The sequence below is a fragment of the Balaenoptera borealis genome (genome assembly GCF_965194805.1).
Source record: "Balaenoptera borealis genome assembly, chromosome: 19".
Lineage (NCBI taxonomy): Eukaryota > Metazoa > Chordata > Mammalia > Artiodactyla > Balaenopteridae > Balaenoptera > Balaenoptera borealis.
Window position 1 is genome coordinate 127720 of NC_138878.1, and position 15418 is coordinate 143137.

General features: G+C 58.3%; 1 protein-coding gene across 8 annotated transcripts in view; it reads right to left on the reverse strand.

Annotated features, from left to right (window-relative positions):
* The window catches only part of DRC4 (dynein regulatory complex subunit 4), a 32328-nt gene extending 17581 nt beyond the window's left edge, over positions 1-14747 (reverse strand). For 4 of the 8 annotated variants that reach the window (XR_014237557.1, XR_014237558.1, XR_014237559.1 and 1 more), the window contains exons 1-10: positions 14597-14747; positions 12675-12761; positions 10505-10702; positions 8691-8897; positions 7091-7145; positions 6255-6460; positions 5564-5731; positions 5194-5280; positions 3511-3720; positions 1854-1919 (exon numbers count right to left, since the gene is read on the reverse strand). Coding sequence is in view for 1 of the 8 variants with exons in the window: in XM_082367463.1 (XP_082223589.1) it covers positions 1854-1919; positions 3511-3720; positions 5194-5280; positions 5564-5731; positions 6255-6460; positions 7091-7145; positions 8691-8897; positions 10505-10702; positions 12675-12761; positions 14597-14599 (1287 nt within the window). In the remaining 7 variants the exon portion in view is untranslated. Of the gene's footprint in view, positions 1-1853; positions 1920-3510; positions 3721-5193; positions 5281-5563; positions 5732-6254; positions 6461-7090; positions 7224-8690; positions 8898-10504; positions 10703-12674; positions 12762-14596 lie in introns of those variants that run through there. The other 4 variants (XR_014237562.1, XR_014237563.1, XR_014237560.1 and 1 more) reach the window with 4 other exon arrangements.
* Positions 14748-15418: the final 671 nt, after the last annotated feature.

Sequence of the window (15418 nt, forward strand, 5' to 3'; positions counted from 1 at the left end):
GGCATTAGTGCCGCTCACAGCTACCACCTGTATTATCTCAGCTTTTGCTGATTCTGTTTGGGTTTTTGTTTTTGTTTTCCTCAGTCTCTGGGATTCACAGGTCAAGACTTCGGGTTCACATTTTTTAAGTCCGTCATTCCCCACGTCCTTTTCAATATTCCAGTCTTAAGGAGATCATTTGCTTGGTGGTTAGTGGCTGTGAACATGCCTTTAAAGCTTTTGGGAAAACATAATGCACCAGGGGTATGATTATGATGATTAAAAGCAGGACAAACCCCAGTGTTTGGAGTCATCAAGACCAAACCAATCAAAGGCCCCATGGAAGGGGCCACCCTTTTAAGCCAAGTGACTTGCCCAGGGATCTTATGCAGCTGAGTTTCCACCTCCCCAGAAGAGTGGGTCCAGATGAGCAGGTGGTGATGGCCATGCACAGACACCTCCTGGCTCAGCTAGAAGACAACCAGAGGCTTTCCTTCTGTCGAGAACAACTCTGGCCCGAGTCTGAGGACTTTTATCGGGCACTACCCAACCGCTTCATGTGCGGGACCTCGGTTAACCCACGATGGAAGATGCCCCCACCATCCCTGTTCCACGGCTGGGGAGACTGAGAGGGTGTGCACTCAGAGCAGGACTGTGGTTTGAGTTCCCGGTTCCCTGCAAGCATTTCTCTCTCCAGGCTCAGCACCCCTGCCTTGTCTACTGGCATCTATTCCCTTCACCCACCCCAGAAATGCCGAGATCTGGGCAACAGTGCTGGCAGGGCCAACGCAGACAGGGTTTCTGTTCCCCCATCCTTTAAAAGCAGATGTTTTTGAAAGGGCACATTTCACCAGACGGTTGCAAGCGTTTGAAAAGCTGATGCATGTTACATGCTTAGAGCCTGGCCCGACTCAGAGCAAAAGCTCAAAGGGGCTCCTTGTCCTCAGCACCGCCAAGACAAGGTGCTGGGAGCTGAGAGCCAGGTGAGCCAGGGTGAGCCAGGGTGAGCCAGGGCCGGGCTCCAGGACGACTCAGGGGCTGGGCCCTGGCCCTCACCCATCTCTGGGGTTCAGCCCTCCCCACAATCAGATGTGCGTTACGGAAATACCCCCAAGAATGCATATAAGTATCAGGGGTTCCCAGAGCACCTGGGGAGGGCCCTATGGGCAGGGAAGGCCCAGGGGATTTGGTCACCATGGAGCCCAGTGCCCATGATGGGCACTGCCTTCATCCTGGGGCTCCACAGCCCAGGGCTCACGAGTCACACCCGCCGGGTGCGCGCTCTCGGTCAGCGCGTCTGCAGGCAGCACCGTGTCTGCGTCCCCACGGGCCAAGCACTGACAGAGCTGCGGGCTCAGCCACGGAGCTGGGGACGCTGGGTGCAGGGCACGGACGGCACCAGGGTCAGGGCACTGCACTCCCCAGCTGCAGGAGGCCTCTGCGTGTGGCTTTCGCCAGACTCACAACGGACTCAGGAGAGATCAGACCCTAACTGCCCCTGCTTGGAAGGCGTGGACGTTAAACTGAAGGGGCAGAGACCCCCCACCCCAAACCACCCCAGAGGCCAGGCTAGCACCGTGGGGCCAGAGCAAGGGTCGGACAGGGACACAGGGACAGAGCCTGCTGGACAGGACACCAGACATGCATTGGGCAGGCCCCATCAGGGACACCAGGACAGCGTCAGAGCCATGCAGATGTGCTGCAGGCCACGTGCACGCCAAGTGACCCTGGGCAGGCGCAGATGGCCTCAGACTGTGTCAGCACCCAAGGGTAAAGATCAGGTGGGGTCGCGGGTGAGGAAGGGGCCTGAGGGAGGGGTGTGGAGCCCCGGGCACCTTGCAGAACATGGGGGAGGGGTGGGGGTCTCCTCGCACCTTGCAGACCCGGGCCAGCTCGTACTGCAAGTCCTTGATGGTGCTGTTCTTCGATTCCAGAACGTCCTGAGGAAAGGAAGGCGTCAGGATGTCCACACAGGGAGCGGCTGATGTGGAAAGGTCTCCAAGGGAGACAGATCTGCATCTCCATAAGGAAACTGCCCAGATGGTGAGAAGGGGCAGCCTGGCCTGCTTCTGGAGCCACCCCGGCTGCCAACCCCATCCCAGGGAAAACCCCCTCGATCCCCCACCTGCCCTGCCCTGGCCCCCAGGCACAGCCATGGTGACTGCCATGGACGGGTCTAGCTTTTATCCCCTCATCCTGGTCGCTGGCAGCACAGGGCCTGGCCGAGCTGCCAGACCGGCTGTCCTTCCCAAGAGGAGAGCAGGAAAGCCCTCCTCCCCTTTGTGATTCACACACGACAGGGACAAGAACAGAGACGAGCCCCCAGACTCAGGACCACGGTGATGCCGGCCCAGACGAGGCCCCACCACGAGGCTGCACTACCCCAGCTCCGAGAGCCTAGCCTGGGTAACTTGGGTCCTCCAGGCACTGCCACCCACTGAGCCAGGGCCATCGCTCCCCTGTGAGCAAACACCTGGTCTCAGCCAGAACCGTGGGCACGACATCACCTCGGACCCCAGCCCCCTCCTCCACTGGTGACGAGTCATCCTGTGTCAGCCCTGCCCACCCTCTCCTGCCCTCCTGTTGCCATCTGAGGCCTGTAACCCAGAAGATCTGCTTCTGTGTGAATGAACAGCAGGGACGGACAGGCCCTCCAGCGTGGAAGGACCTTCCGTGGAGTCATGGGGCCAGCTGTGGTCTGTGTCCGTCTCCTAGACCCCCAAGGAAACCGTACCTGGGGCCACCTCAGGCCTGGCGGCTACAGGTCACCCAACTGGCCAGGATCCCAGAGCTAGGTCACGCTTCCCTAGCAGCACCAAAGACCCCTTGTCCGTCATCACCCGTTTTTTTCTGTGGCACGTCCCACCCAGGTCAGGGAGCAGAGGGGCAAGGCCAGTTCCAGGTAAGGTCACCGCCAGGGGCATCAGGGCTCCTGCCTGCTGAGCCAGCGGCAGTGGCAACCGCCGTCCTGAGTCCTCAGCTCACCCTGCTGGCTTGTGGGCACCGAGGCCTCGTCTGTCTTTCTACTGCTGTGCCCCATGCCCGGGACAGTCGCAGCACAGAGGGAAGCCACACACAACTGCAGACTCACGAGTGAACCGACGCTCCAGCCTCTGCTCAGATGTGACTCCCTCTGGGAAGCCTTCCCAGCAGCCATCCCAAAGGCCACCCACGGCCCTGCCTTCCCCCTGCCACGGCCTCGACCAGCACGTCTCAGTGTCCCAGGCGGACGGCGGCCGCGGCCTTGGCTGAGAGGCTAAGCTGGAATGGGCAGTGGACGCGGGCTCGAAGGTGCTGGGAGGCTAAGGAGGGGCCGGGGCAGACCTCAGAGATGCTAGGGCAGAGCCCGGGAACCTGGGGAGCCCGATGGCACACACAGGCCTGGGCGCTCGGGCCCAGGAAGCCACAGCCGCCCCTCCCCGAGGCGAACTGAGACTCTCCACTGAGGGACGGAGGCTGGGGCACAAGACAGGAGCCCCGACCGGAGCCCAGGCTGCCGGAAGCCCCTCCCCGGGAGCCCCCGGGACCGACCTCCAGCTTGCGGGACACGAGGGTCAGGGCCGCAGGGTCCAGGCTGGAGGCTGCCAGCACCTCGTTGAACTGCACCTCCTTCTTCTCCACCACGGCGGCCAGTGCCTGTACCTTGCGCTCCAAGACGAGGTTCTGGAAGCCCACCTTCTGCTGCACCTCCAGGACGGCTGCGGTGAACTTCCGGTACAGCTCGTCCCGCTCCTGCTGCACCTGCGGGATGCGCCCGGGCATCTCACTGGCAAGAAGGCCCTCCCGGCTCTGCCCCAGGGCCACGACACACCACCTTCACCAGCGCCCGGCCACGGGCAGGTGGGTCTGCATCCTCTACACTGCCTGAGCCCCACTCTCTGTGACCGAATTAGAGGTGTACGGCTGTCCACACCATGGGCGGCAGGAGGAAACAACTCTGGGAAGGTGTCTCAGGAAGCCACGGGGACCCTAGTACAAGTTGCACAGACCCCCAGAGGGGCTGGGGCCAGCCCTGCCCTGGGTCTGGGCAGCAGACTCGGGACCACATCCCTGATCATCCCCATGAGGTCCAGGGCCTGACTCAGCAGTGTTGGGGTGGGGGCCCCTTGGAGGTCCGCTCCCTCTGCCGGCCCCAGACCCTGGAACACGGGCCTAGAGCAAGCGCTGGAGCCACCCGCCTGTCCACCAAGGACAGGGTCCTTTCCATCTCCTTTAACTGTTAACGGTGCACCATTAAAAAATCAAGACTGAGTAGGGGTGTAAAACGGAAAAAGAAAACACTCCTCAACCCCGCTTCCCAGAGGCCACCATCTGAGCATTTGCTGGGACTCCTTCCAGAATGTTCTGCACTGCCGTAAAAACACACATCACTGCTAGGAAGAGGAGAGGGCTGTGCTGAAACCCTGTAGCACCGTGTCTTTCTAACTACAGGATCGTATTCTCAAGATGTGCTTCAATCCAGAGCCCGGGACCTGCAGGCAGGGAGGGCCATCTTTGCAGAAAAGCACGTGCAGCGAGACACCTGCCACCCAATCACGTCAGCGAAGACCTGGTGCCGGCGGAAGTGGCCCCTTGGGCACTGTGGGTGGGGTCACAACTCTGAACATCCCTCCCGGCAGACTATCTGCACCCTGAACGTGAACCTTCTCGCCCAGCAGTTCCCCTGCTAGGAATCGACTTCCCTGAAAGGGATACACAGTTGCACAAAGACGAACTTAAAAGGATGCTTGTAACAGCAAAGGACTGAAACAGAGATTTCAAGTGTGACCCGATCGGAGAGACGGCACACAGGCTGAGAAGAGAACACGGGCGCTCCAGACGCCCTCACTTCTGGGAAGCAGTGTCCCTACGCCGGGACACACAAGAGTCTGGGAGGAGAGTCAGGAAGCTCTGACCACTTGTGAGGACCAGCGCACAGCCCCAGGGCCCTCGTGTTTGCACCCACAGGCTTTCTTACAACGCACACATAAATGTTTGGGACTTAGAAACACACACACAGATGAAAAAAGCCCTTCCTTCAAGGGGCCAGGCCACCTCCACGCTTCAGAGGAGAGCCCCAGGGGACGGCAGTGGGCACAACCCGCTCCCCACCAGGAACTGCCCTCTGAGACCCGGGCCGTCCACTGCGAGCCGCGCAGAACGGGGAGGGCAACGGGAGCTCCAGCTGCTGGAGCTGGGAGCCCTGCCCGGCCCCCGGGCGTCCCGGGCGCTCACCTTGGTGAAGCGCTGCTCCAGCACCTCGTGCTCCCACTGCAGGCTCTTCAGCTCCTTCTCGGTGACTTTCAGACGGGCTTTCGTGCACTGGAGAGAAAATGGGGGTGGGGGTGGCTCAGGCACCCGCACGATGCAGCTCCCGAGCAACAGCCAGGCCAGGTGAGCGTCAGAGGGAACCGGCTCCCAGACCTGAGGGGTTGAGCCGCCAGGGCAGCCCGCCGGGGCCACCCATCTCCCAGAACAGGTGCCAACCTCACATGCCCCAGGGCCACCAGGCCCAGGAAGGAGGGGCTCAGCACCCCTGCCCTTCCTGCCCTTCCACGCCCAGGAGGAGGTGCCAGGGAGGGCCAGGAATTGGGCAGAAACCCACCAGCAGGATCTGCTTGTCCCTCTCGTAGCCCCCAAGCTGCTTCTGCATCTCACTCATCTCGTCCCGAGCCTCCTGCAGGGGGTCTGCCAGGCGCCTGTTCTGCGTGGACGCCTCCGTCACCTCCTTCTCCAGGAGCTCCTCCCTCTTCCGCATGCGCTCTATCCGCTCCTGTGGGCGCGAGGGGCAGGGGGGTCAGGGGGCTCCTGTGGGCGCGAGGGGCGGGGCGTCGGCAGCCGGGACCAGGGGCTGCGGTCTGCAGGCAGCGGGCCGCGAGCTCTCCTGCCCACAGAGAATGGTCCTGCCGGCACCGTGAGGACCTACATCTGTTTTATGTGTAAACACACAGTATTTTTTCACAGTTTTAATTTATTCTGAATTTTCTAGTAATTCAGCCTCCGTGCAAATTGAGAGATTACACTTTGCTGTGACCCCCAGAGGACATCCTGCACGGCTGCCAGCACTTGGGCGACGATGACGCCCCTGTGGTTCCGCCTGACCTCTGACATACCCCAGTGCACACAGGTGTATCACTTCCCTGCCACGTGAGGGTTAGGGCAACAGCCAGACCGCAGCGACGGCTGTAGCGGGCAACACAACTTGTGAGCTTCGATCAAGGGCAGCAGAAGGGCAGGGTCAAATGTTTCTACAAGCAGGGGTGTCGGCCCAAGGGGGATGGGCACCCCGGCGGCACCTTGAGGGAGTTGATGAGAGCCAGGTTGTTGAGGGTGATTTCGTTGTAATAGTTCCTGATGTCCGTGAAGGCCTCCTCGTGGCGCTGCATAAGCATGCTGATCTGGCCGTTCTTCCTCTCCTCCACCTCGTGGATCTCTGTCTTCCGGCGCAGGTCAAGCTCATCCCTAAGCATCCTGACCTTCTTATCATACTTGGCCTCGATTTCTGAAAGGCAGCAGCACACAGAGCGGCTGAGGAGAATGCTCGCCCTGTGGCTACGAGAAGAGATGGCAGCTGTGCCCAGGGCCGAGAACACCCACCAGGACAAAGGCCTCACCAACCAGCTCTGCGGACAGCAGGACGGGGCGGGGAGTTTCTCCTGCTCTGTGGCACCAGCACACACACCTGCCTGCCCTCCTTGCCCATCACAGGCATTGCTAATCAATCCCTGCCTCAGGGATCCCAACAGCCGAGTGTCACCCAGTCCCAATGGGCTCTAACCACGGCCAGCCAGCCAGACTACGGGCTCTATTAGTAAACCAGACAGACTTCCGAGGCTGGAGCCTCCGCAGGCCGGGAGACCTGGACGCTGCCCACGAGGCTGGATAACTACCACCCGCTTCTAGGTGCCGCTTTGTGCCTGGGGGTATGGGCGGGTAGTGGGTGGTCCTCACAGCCTCCCACCTCTCGTGGAAATAGGGTGTTCTGGGATCCTGAATAGTCCACCAGCCTCGCTTTGCACGTCTGGGCTGTTTTAACTGGTTTATGTGCCCGGTTAGCAAGCGCTGTTGGGCAGTTCCTTCCTGACGGGAGGGGCTCTGGGGCCGTCTTACACGGAGCGCGGGAGACGCTGACCTCGCACCTGCCGCTCAAAGTCCTTGCGTATCTTGGTGATCTCCTCGGCGTGTTTCTGCAGAGGCGGAAGTGGCCGGTCACTGGAGGTCAGACGGGACGGGACAGACGCCGGCCCCTCAGCCCGGCCCCTCGCCTCACTGGCAAGGAAAGCCCGGCTCAGTAAACCTGTGCTGCGTCTGCTGGGCCCCCCACCTCCGAGCTCACGGACCCAGCCCGGAATAACAAGGTTTGGTAAATTCCACGTTTGATAATGGACTTCCCTCAGCGCAGGTCGCCTCGGAGCTGCAGAGAAGGCTGACACACATCCCGAGCCCTGGCCCTGCCCAGCCCCTCCCACCCTGCCCAGAGGCTGCACAGCAGGGGCCAGACCCACACAGAGCTGCCGGCTCCCCGCTGTCTGCTAACCTGCTTAGGCTTAGAACACCGTTACAAATTATTTTAAGAGACAGTTATAAATTCTGAATAAAAAGTTTAAATTAGACTTTAGAGCAGTGTTTTCACTCAGAGCGGCACTCTGACCAGGTACCTACTCCACGCCCAGGCCTCGCGTAAGCAGAGAGCCCGCACCGCTGTACTTGTTGGCAGGCAGCCCGCTCTGTGCTTCTGTCAGAAAGGCCAGACCGCCCTCAAGCGTCCAAGACTTCAGCACCCTCAAGCTTCACGGCAAAGTCTGCAGTGTTACTGATTTATTTCCAGATTCAGTTGAGGCTGGGCTGCCTCCAGACATACACAGAGGCAAGTGCACTGACAAAGTCTTTCAACCCACAGCCAGGAACAACCTTTGAAAACCAAAGTTGGACATATCCTCCCTTTGCCCACGCCCTCCAGAGGTCCCCGACTCAGTCCTGTCCCCCAGACCCCTCATTCCTCACTCCTGGGGGCCGTGGCACTGGTCCATCCCCAGCCCTTCTCAGGGCTTGGTCTCCCCCAGCCCTGCCTTCCCCCCGCCCTTGCCCAGGTATCACCTTCTCAATGAATTTCCAGAACGCGTAGAAAAATGCAACCACCCTCATTCTCAGCACCTTCCTGTAGCGCTAATGCCCACAGACCTGCGACACAGGTTTGACAATTTATTTTGTCTTCTGTCTCAAGGGCAGCCTCTCCATTCTAGACCATCAGCCGCGCGTGGGCAGGCATTTTGTCAGCCCCATCCTCTGTGTCCCCAGAGATCAGAACCGGGCCCGGCGCTTAAGAAGGAATTCCAACCTCCACCAGGAACCCCGCAGCCTCCCTCAGAAAGGACCAAAGAGTCTCAAAGGTCAGCGAGGCACTTGAGAGCACAGATCACAGGACAAACTGCTGTGGCTGCCAAAGGGCTGGAGGGCTGCTCGCTTCAGGGGCCGTGCACGCGTCTCTGGGGTCAGGGGTCAACAGTATGCAGAGAGGGACCCTGGGGCGGATTTCCCTCATGGGAAGCCAACCTGTTGCTCAAGCCTGAGACAGAATTCTGCGTCTGGACCCCAAACAGGGCTTGTTTGGCTGCATGCTACTGCTGTTGTTGTTTAATATTTAATTGCCAAAATGCAGGAGTTATTATACAGAAATATGAATTCCCAGTTCGACTGAATCCCGAGGCGTCCACAGCCAGCCCGGTACCTACCAGCCTTAGGTTCTTCACCGCCACCTCGCTGGCCAGCTCCTGCTCCTTCAGCCCCACCTTCAGCGCCCGCACGTCCCTGCACAGCGTCCCCTCCTGCATGCGGTGCTCCTTCTGCGCCAGCTTCATGACCACGGTGCCCTCCGCCTTCATCTCCATCAAGCTGTTCTGATGCTCGTACAGCAAGTGCTTCACTTTCTGCTTATAGACCTGCGGGCCGGGGGAGGACCGCCGCTCACCTGCACGCACATGCCCACCTGCACACACATGCCCACCTGCACACATACCACCTGCACACACACGCCCACCTGCACACATACCACCTGCACACACACGCCCACCTGCACACACCTGCTCACCTGCACACACATGCCCACCTGCACACATACCACCTGCACACACCTGCTCACGTGCACACACATGCCCACCTGCACACACCTGCTCACCTGCACACACCTGCTCACGTGCACACACATGCCCACCTGCACACATGCCCACCTGCACATACATGCCCACCTACACATACATGCCCACCTGCACAGGCTCACTTACACACACATGCCCACCGGCACACACTTGCTCACCTGCACAGGCTCACCTGCACACACATGCCCACCTGCACACACATGCCCACCTGCACACACCTGCTCACCTGCACAGGCTCACCTGCACACACATGCCCACCTGCACACACATGCCCACCTGCACACACCTGCTCACACCTGCCCACCTGCACACACATGCCCACCTGCACACACATGCCCACCTGCACAGGCTCACCTGCACACACCTGCTCACCTGCACACACATGCCCACCTGCACAGGCTCACCTGCACACACCTGCCCACCTGCACACACATGCCCACCTGCACACAGAGGCTCACCTGCACTCACATGCCCACCTGCACACACCTGCTCACCTGCACACACATGCCCACCTGCACAGGCTCACCTGCACGCACATGCCCACCTGCATACACATGCCCACCTGCACACAGAGGCTCACCTGCACTCACATGCCCACCTGCACACACATGCCCACCTGCACACAGAGGCTCACCTGCACACACATGCCCACCTGTACACACATGCCCACCTGCACACACCTGCTCACACCTGCCCACCTGCACACACATGCCCACCTGCACACACATGCCCACCTGCACAGGCTCACCTGCACACACCTGCTCACCTGCACACACATGCCCACCTGCACACACATGCCCACCTGCACACAGAGGCTCACCTGCACTCACATGCCCACCTGCACACACATGCCCACCTGCACACACCTGCTCACCTGCACACACATGCCCACCTGCACAGGCTCACCTGCACGCACCTGCCCACCTGCATACACATGCCCACCTGCACACAGAGGCTCACCTGCACTCACATGCCCACCTGCACACAGAGGCTCACCTGCACACACATGCCCACCTGCACAGGCTCACCTGCACACACATGCCCACCTACATACACATGCCCACCTGCACACAGAGGCTCACCTGCACTCACATGCCCACCTGCACACATGCCCACCTGCACACAGAGGCTCACCTGCACACACATGCCCACCTGCACACACATGCCCACCTGCACAGGCTCACCTGCACACAGCTGCCCACCTTCATACACATACCCACCTGCACACAGAGGTTCACCTGCACACACATAAAAAATACCCTCAGGTTCCCCACGTCAAGGACACAAAGGGCTGTGACTCCCAAAAGCAAGGTGAGACAATGTCCCTGGCCCCCGGTCCAGCTCCTCTGCCCATGTGGCAACTCCTATGGGGACAGGCCAGCCCCACTCACCTTGATCTCCACCTGGTGCCTCTCCTCAGCCTCCTCCATCTCCCGGTCTTTGTTCCTCAGTTCAGCCTTCTTCTCCTCCAGCTGCCTCCGCGTGATCTCCCAGAAAGTGTGGATTTTGTCCCGCTCCAGCTGGAAGTAGCTGCGCTCCTCCCGCTCACGGCTCAGCTCCTCCCGGACGCGGCCAATGTGCTCCTCCACCTGGCCGGCAGAACGGGGCCAGTGAGGCAGGCGGGGTGGGCGGGGCCACCTGCCGCCAGGGGAGCGTGGACGGAGAAAGGCCAGGAAGAAAGAGGGAGGGGCCGCTCTCACCTCAAAGTAAATCAGAGCTAAAAGTGAGAAGTTAAAGTAGGGGGCTGGGAAGGCTCGGGGACAGGGAACGTTCAGCAAACAGCAGAAATCTCTTGTATTTGGCCAAGAGTCACAAAATGATTATATCCTTTTATTCCTTCCTGGGGATTTACACTAAAGAAATTTCTCAAAAGAACACAGGAGCTTTCCACTTAAAGATATTAGCTACACAATTATTACAACAGCGAAATAATTAAAAAGGAAATGATCTAAGATGCTTTTAAGTAGGAGAATGGTTGGGAATTCCCTGGCGGTCTTGTGATAAGGACTTCGCACTCTCACTGCCGGGGCCCGGGTTCAATCCCTGGTCAGGGAACTAAGATCCCACAAGCCACGCAGCGCGGCCAATAAATAAATAAATAAATAAATAGGAGAATGGTTGAGAAATTAGAGTATAACAGCTGGAAGGTTATATGGCCCAACAACACAAAGATATGAGAATGATGTAAATATGTTCACAAAACAATGCAAAATGTAAAAAACCTTTCACCTTTAAAGATATACGTTAAGCAAAAAATATACAAAACCAGTAGACCCAAAACAGTCAAGATGGTTTGGTCCAGAGCCAAATGCAAATCTGCAAATAGGTTAAAGAAAAAAAAAAAAAAAACAGGGCCACCAGGCCGGGGCGGGGCTGGGCTCCCCAGGAGGGAGGTCTACAGGGGGGTCTACTGTGTCAATCAAACAAAGGACCCAAACCAGGCTCCTCCGGACTCTGACTGGCTCACTCTGGACGTTCCATCACTCGATATCTAGATTTCTTATAAATATCTAGATTTCAAGCTTCTCTACAAAAATCAGCAAACAGACAGCTCTGGAGCCCAGGGCCCACAGGTTAACATGCAGCGAACTGGCCACAGCTGCCCTGAGTCTCTCACTCCTGCCTGGACCCTGGAAGCTTCCGAGGTGTCCACACCTGGAACACCGGAGCAAGCTCTGCTCTGCAGACTGACCACTGCCGCGTCACAGTTCTGTCCCCACCGGACAGGAGGAAACGGGGAGCTGAGAAACAGCCTGACGGCTGGGGCAGCGCGGTGGGTAAGCCGTTCACGCGGCAGCCTGGGGACCTTTCCAAAGCACAACCTGACCCACCACCCTCTGCGGACACTGCCAACGGGCTCCCTGCCTGTGACACAAAGCCTCTCCACCACTGTTCAAGGGCCTCGGCCCAGCTCTCCAACTTCAGGTCTTATGCCTCTTTCAGTCACCTTTCATTTCCTTATCTCAAAACCATCAAAAGTAAGTAAGTGTCATTAACGCTCACAGGAGTGCATGTCAGATGCTCCCAGACCACACTTGCTCTCACAGTTTGCACACGTTACAGGTTTCAGGAGCCTTGTAATTGAAATTGTAATTATATAACCATGTTCTCTAGCCCTTAAGTTCATCAAAATGAACAAGTGGCCAAAAATAATTCACAATGTTTAATGGTAAATAAAATAAATGAGAATGCTATAAGTGTATGTACTACAATAACAGCTCTGTAAACATCAGGTGCCTAAAAAAGATAAGAATGAAAGAAATCACAGAAAACTTAAAACAGCTTTTATATCAGAAAGACATTTCCTTCCAAATGCCTACTACCCTATAAAAAAGTTCACCCATGTGCCTGTACCGCGTTGTTTTACAAACGTGCTGTGCTTGGGCGTGCAGGCATGGGAGGGGCGTATCCTCGTGTGGGCAGGGCAGCAGGAGCCAGGCTGAGGGGAGGTGCACGCGGAAGCGGGGGCAGCGGTCTGAAAGAGGCTCCTAGAAGCGCGGAGTAGCAAACCCATCCCACTCCAACCGAGCGCTGGTCCGCGGCTCAGGCCAGCCCGCTCACCTGTTCCTTGCTCATGTCCTCCGGAGCGAGACCGTCAACGATCGGGGTACCTTTGGCTTTCCCTTTCTTCCCTTTCTTTTTGGGCGCCTTCGGTTGAAGAATAGATGGTTGGGTTAGAGCTCGCCTTCTGGCTGGCTGATTCCCTCCCGGGGCCGCTTGGGAGAGGAATTCCTGTTCTGGAACGTCCATCTGACTGCCCACTGTCTCCTGCTCCCACCCAGACCACATCACTCTGCCCTAAGGTTTCCCACCGTTAACCACAGGCACATTCTGTTGACACCTTTGGAGCAGCAAGGAGAAATCTGCCTTCTCAGAAGAGAATATTGTTTTCCCTCAGAAAGGAAGGGAGGGAAACTTGTTCCTTAGTATATAGCAGAGACCTCCTTGGTGTGGATGCTAAGTCTACTCGGCCTCAAAAAGGAAGATTCCCCAGTACCACACTGTCAAACGTTACCACACTGGTTATAATGCTTGGCAAGCACCATGAGGAAACCTGCAATAAATTGTTCAGTGAGTGTAGGGAGAGGTGCCTCACAGCAACAATCAAAGCTGGCAAGATGAGGGTTCCTTCCTTCAAAACACAAAACCTCAGAGAACCCTGGTGGAGGGAGCCGGACCAGACCGTGGCACTCACTGTGGGCTCTGTCAATGGGGCGAGGCCGCTTTTAACAACTTCAACAAGGTGCCAGAGGAGACCTTCCACCCTCACTCCCTTCCCGAGGGCCGCTCAGCAGATGGTGAATTTCCTTATTCTTCTGCCTTTACTTCTCCCGAGTTTCTGTGGCCCATGCTTGTGCGTATGTGCGTGTGTGCGTGTGTGTGTGTGTGTGTGTGTGTACGCGCATCTACGTGACTCTGTAACATTTTCACTACAAAAAAAGTTTTGGTGGAAATCTTACAAAACGTAAAGAAAAAAGGAAAATCACCCTATACTCCCACAAGCTAGTAAAAGTAATGTATTTTGGTGGTCTTTTTCCAGTTGACTTTCAAAAGACCCATCCACGGAAATCTTCACTCCTAATACAATGCCCTCTTTCCAATCCCTCTACTCCAATAAGTCCACCCCATCAGAAGAGCCTGAAGGTTTGTCACCACCCAGCGTCAGGGACAGTCAGCCGGCGGCCACCGCCCGGTAGAGCCCCTGGGGCTCCCCCACAGAGAGGCATCGTCCCTGCCTCCCATAGCTGATGGCCACCCTGCCTGGAAACTGAGTTACCGACAACCCCTACATCATGGCGGGGGTGGGGTGGCGCAGCTGTGAGCCCCACCACAGAGAGGGGTCGGGATGGAGAGCCCCAGAGGCAGCAAGCTCCCGCCTTGCTCTGCTCAGTACCGGCCTCACTCCTCGCGGGCTCTCCAAGGAAACAGCGGTTCCTCTACCCTGAAGCTCTGCCCCGAAGGACTCCACGGGCACTGGACCCGCTGTCAGGACCCTCCGGTGTACAGGGTCCTCTGACCACCCTGGTATGCCCCGGGCTCTCGACCCCAGAGACTGGAGGACCTGTGTGTCCCAGGCCCCTGCCAGGTGAGACCCTAGGTCCCAAGGATCTCATCAATGAGCCTTCCATTCCAGGTAGGAAAGCCCCTCGACCCAAGTTCTCTGTTCTGGACTCCGCGCACACCAGGCCCTGGATCTGGGGGGCGGGGGAGGCGGGTGCTCTCTGACCACCCACCCCTGTGAGCACAGGATCCTGGAGAGCCCAGGTCTCTCAGCTCCAGGTGCGTGCGGGGTCCGGGGTCCGGGGTCCAGGGTCCGCAGCACCCTGGGCCCTCCCCGCGAGGACTCCACGAGAGCGCCAAGCCCTCAGTTCCGGGACCCCAGAGCTCCAGGCCTCCCGTCCCGGGGTCTCCCTGAGCGCAGGGCAGGCCCCCGAGCCCCAGGCACCCGGCGCGGACCCTACCAGACCCCCACCCCTCCTCACCATGGCTCCGGAGTCCCGCCGGCCGCGACCCGCAGACCAACGCGCCAACACAGCACAGGCTGCGCGGTCTCCAGGCAACCGCTGCTAGGTTCCGCGCGAAGTCTCGAGGACCCTCGCGAGAGTCCGCCCGAGGGGTCAGGGCCTGGCAACGGCGGGAGCGCGTCCCCAGCAACGCGCTGGGCTGAGTCACTGGGTTTGGGCCGCAGCTGGGCGTCATCCACAAGCTAGATTTCCACGACGCCCGTGAACGCGTTCGTTGCGGGACGTGTCTTGTTTATTGCGGGTCTTCCCCACTAGAACTTAAGCTCCATGGAGGTGGGAGGAACTGTTTCCATCCACTTCTTACTGTACGTGCGTACGGGTCCTACAGTGCATAATTTCAGTGAGTGAGTGACGGGAGGGGCCGGAAAGATATGCGCCGCGACGTTTTCCAAATTAGATTCAAATTCAGGCTGAGGCTCTGCCCCTGGGCCCACCCCACCCCCACCCCACCCCCACCCCACCCCCACCCCCGCCCATCTTTGAAGATTCCTCCCACCTGAGGCTGGAAGATAGCTGGGTTTCCACAAACCCTCAGAAGAAACAAAAGTAGGGAAGAGAACATGTTCCAGCTGGGTCCAAAGTTTTGCAATCAGCAAGTCTCCCCTTCACAAAAATTAACCGGTCTGCCTGAAGAGGCCTTGTCCTTGTGATGAGGAAAAACTAGAAACCTTTGCCAGAGGTTTCCAGACACGCACTGCAGAAAAAAAAAGTCATCAGGTTCCTTTCCTAAGCTCTTGCTCTGAAAACTGCTAACCGCTTTAAGATTTCCAAAGCAAATTT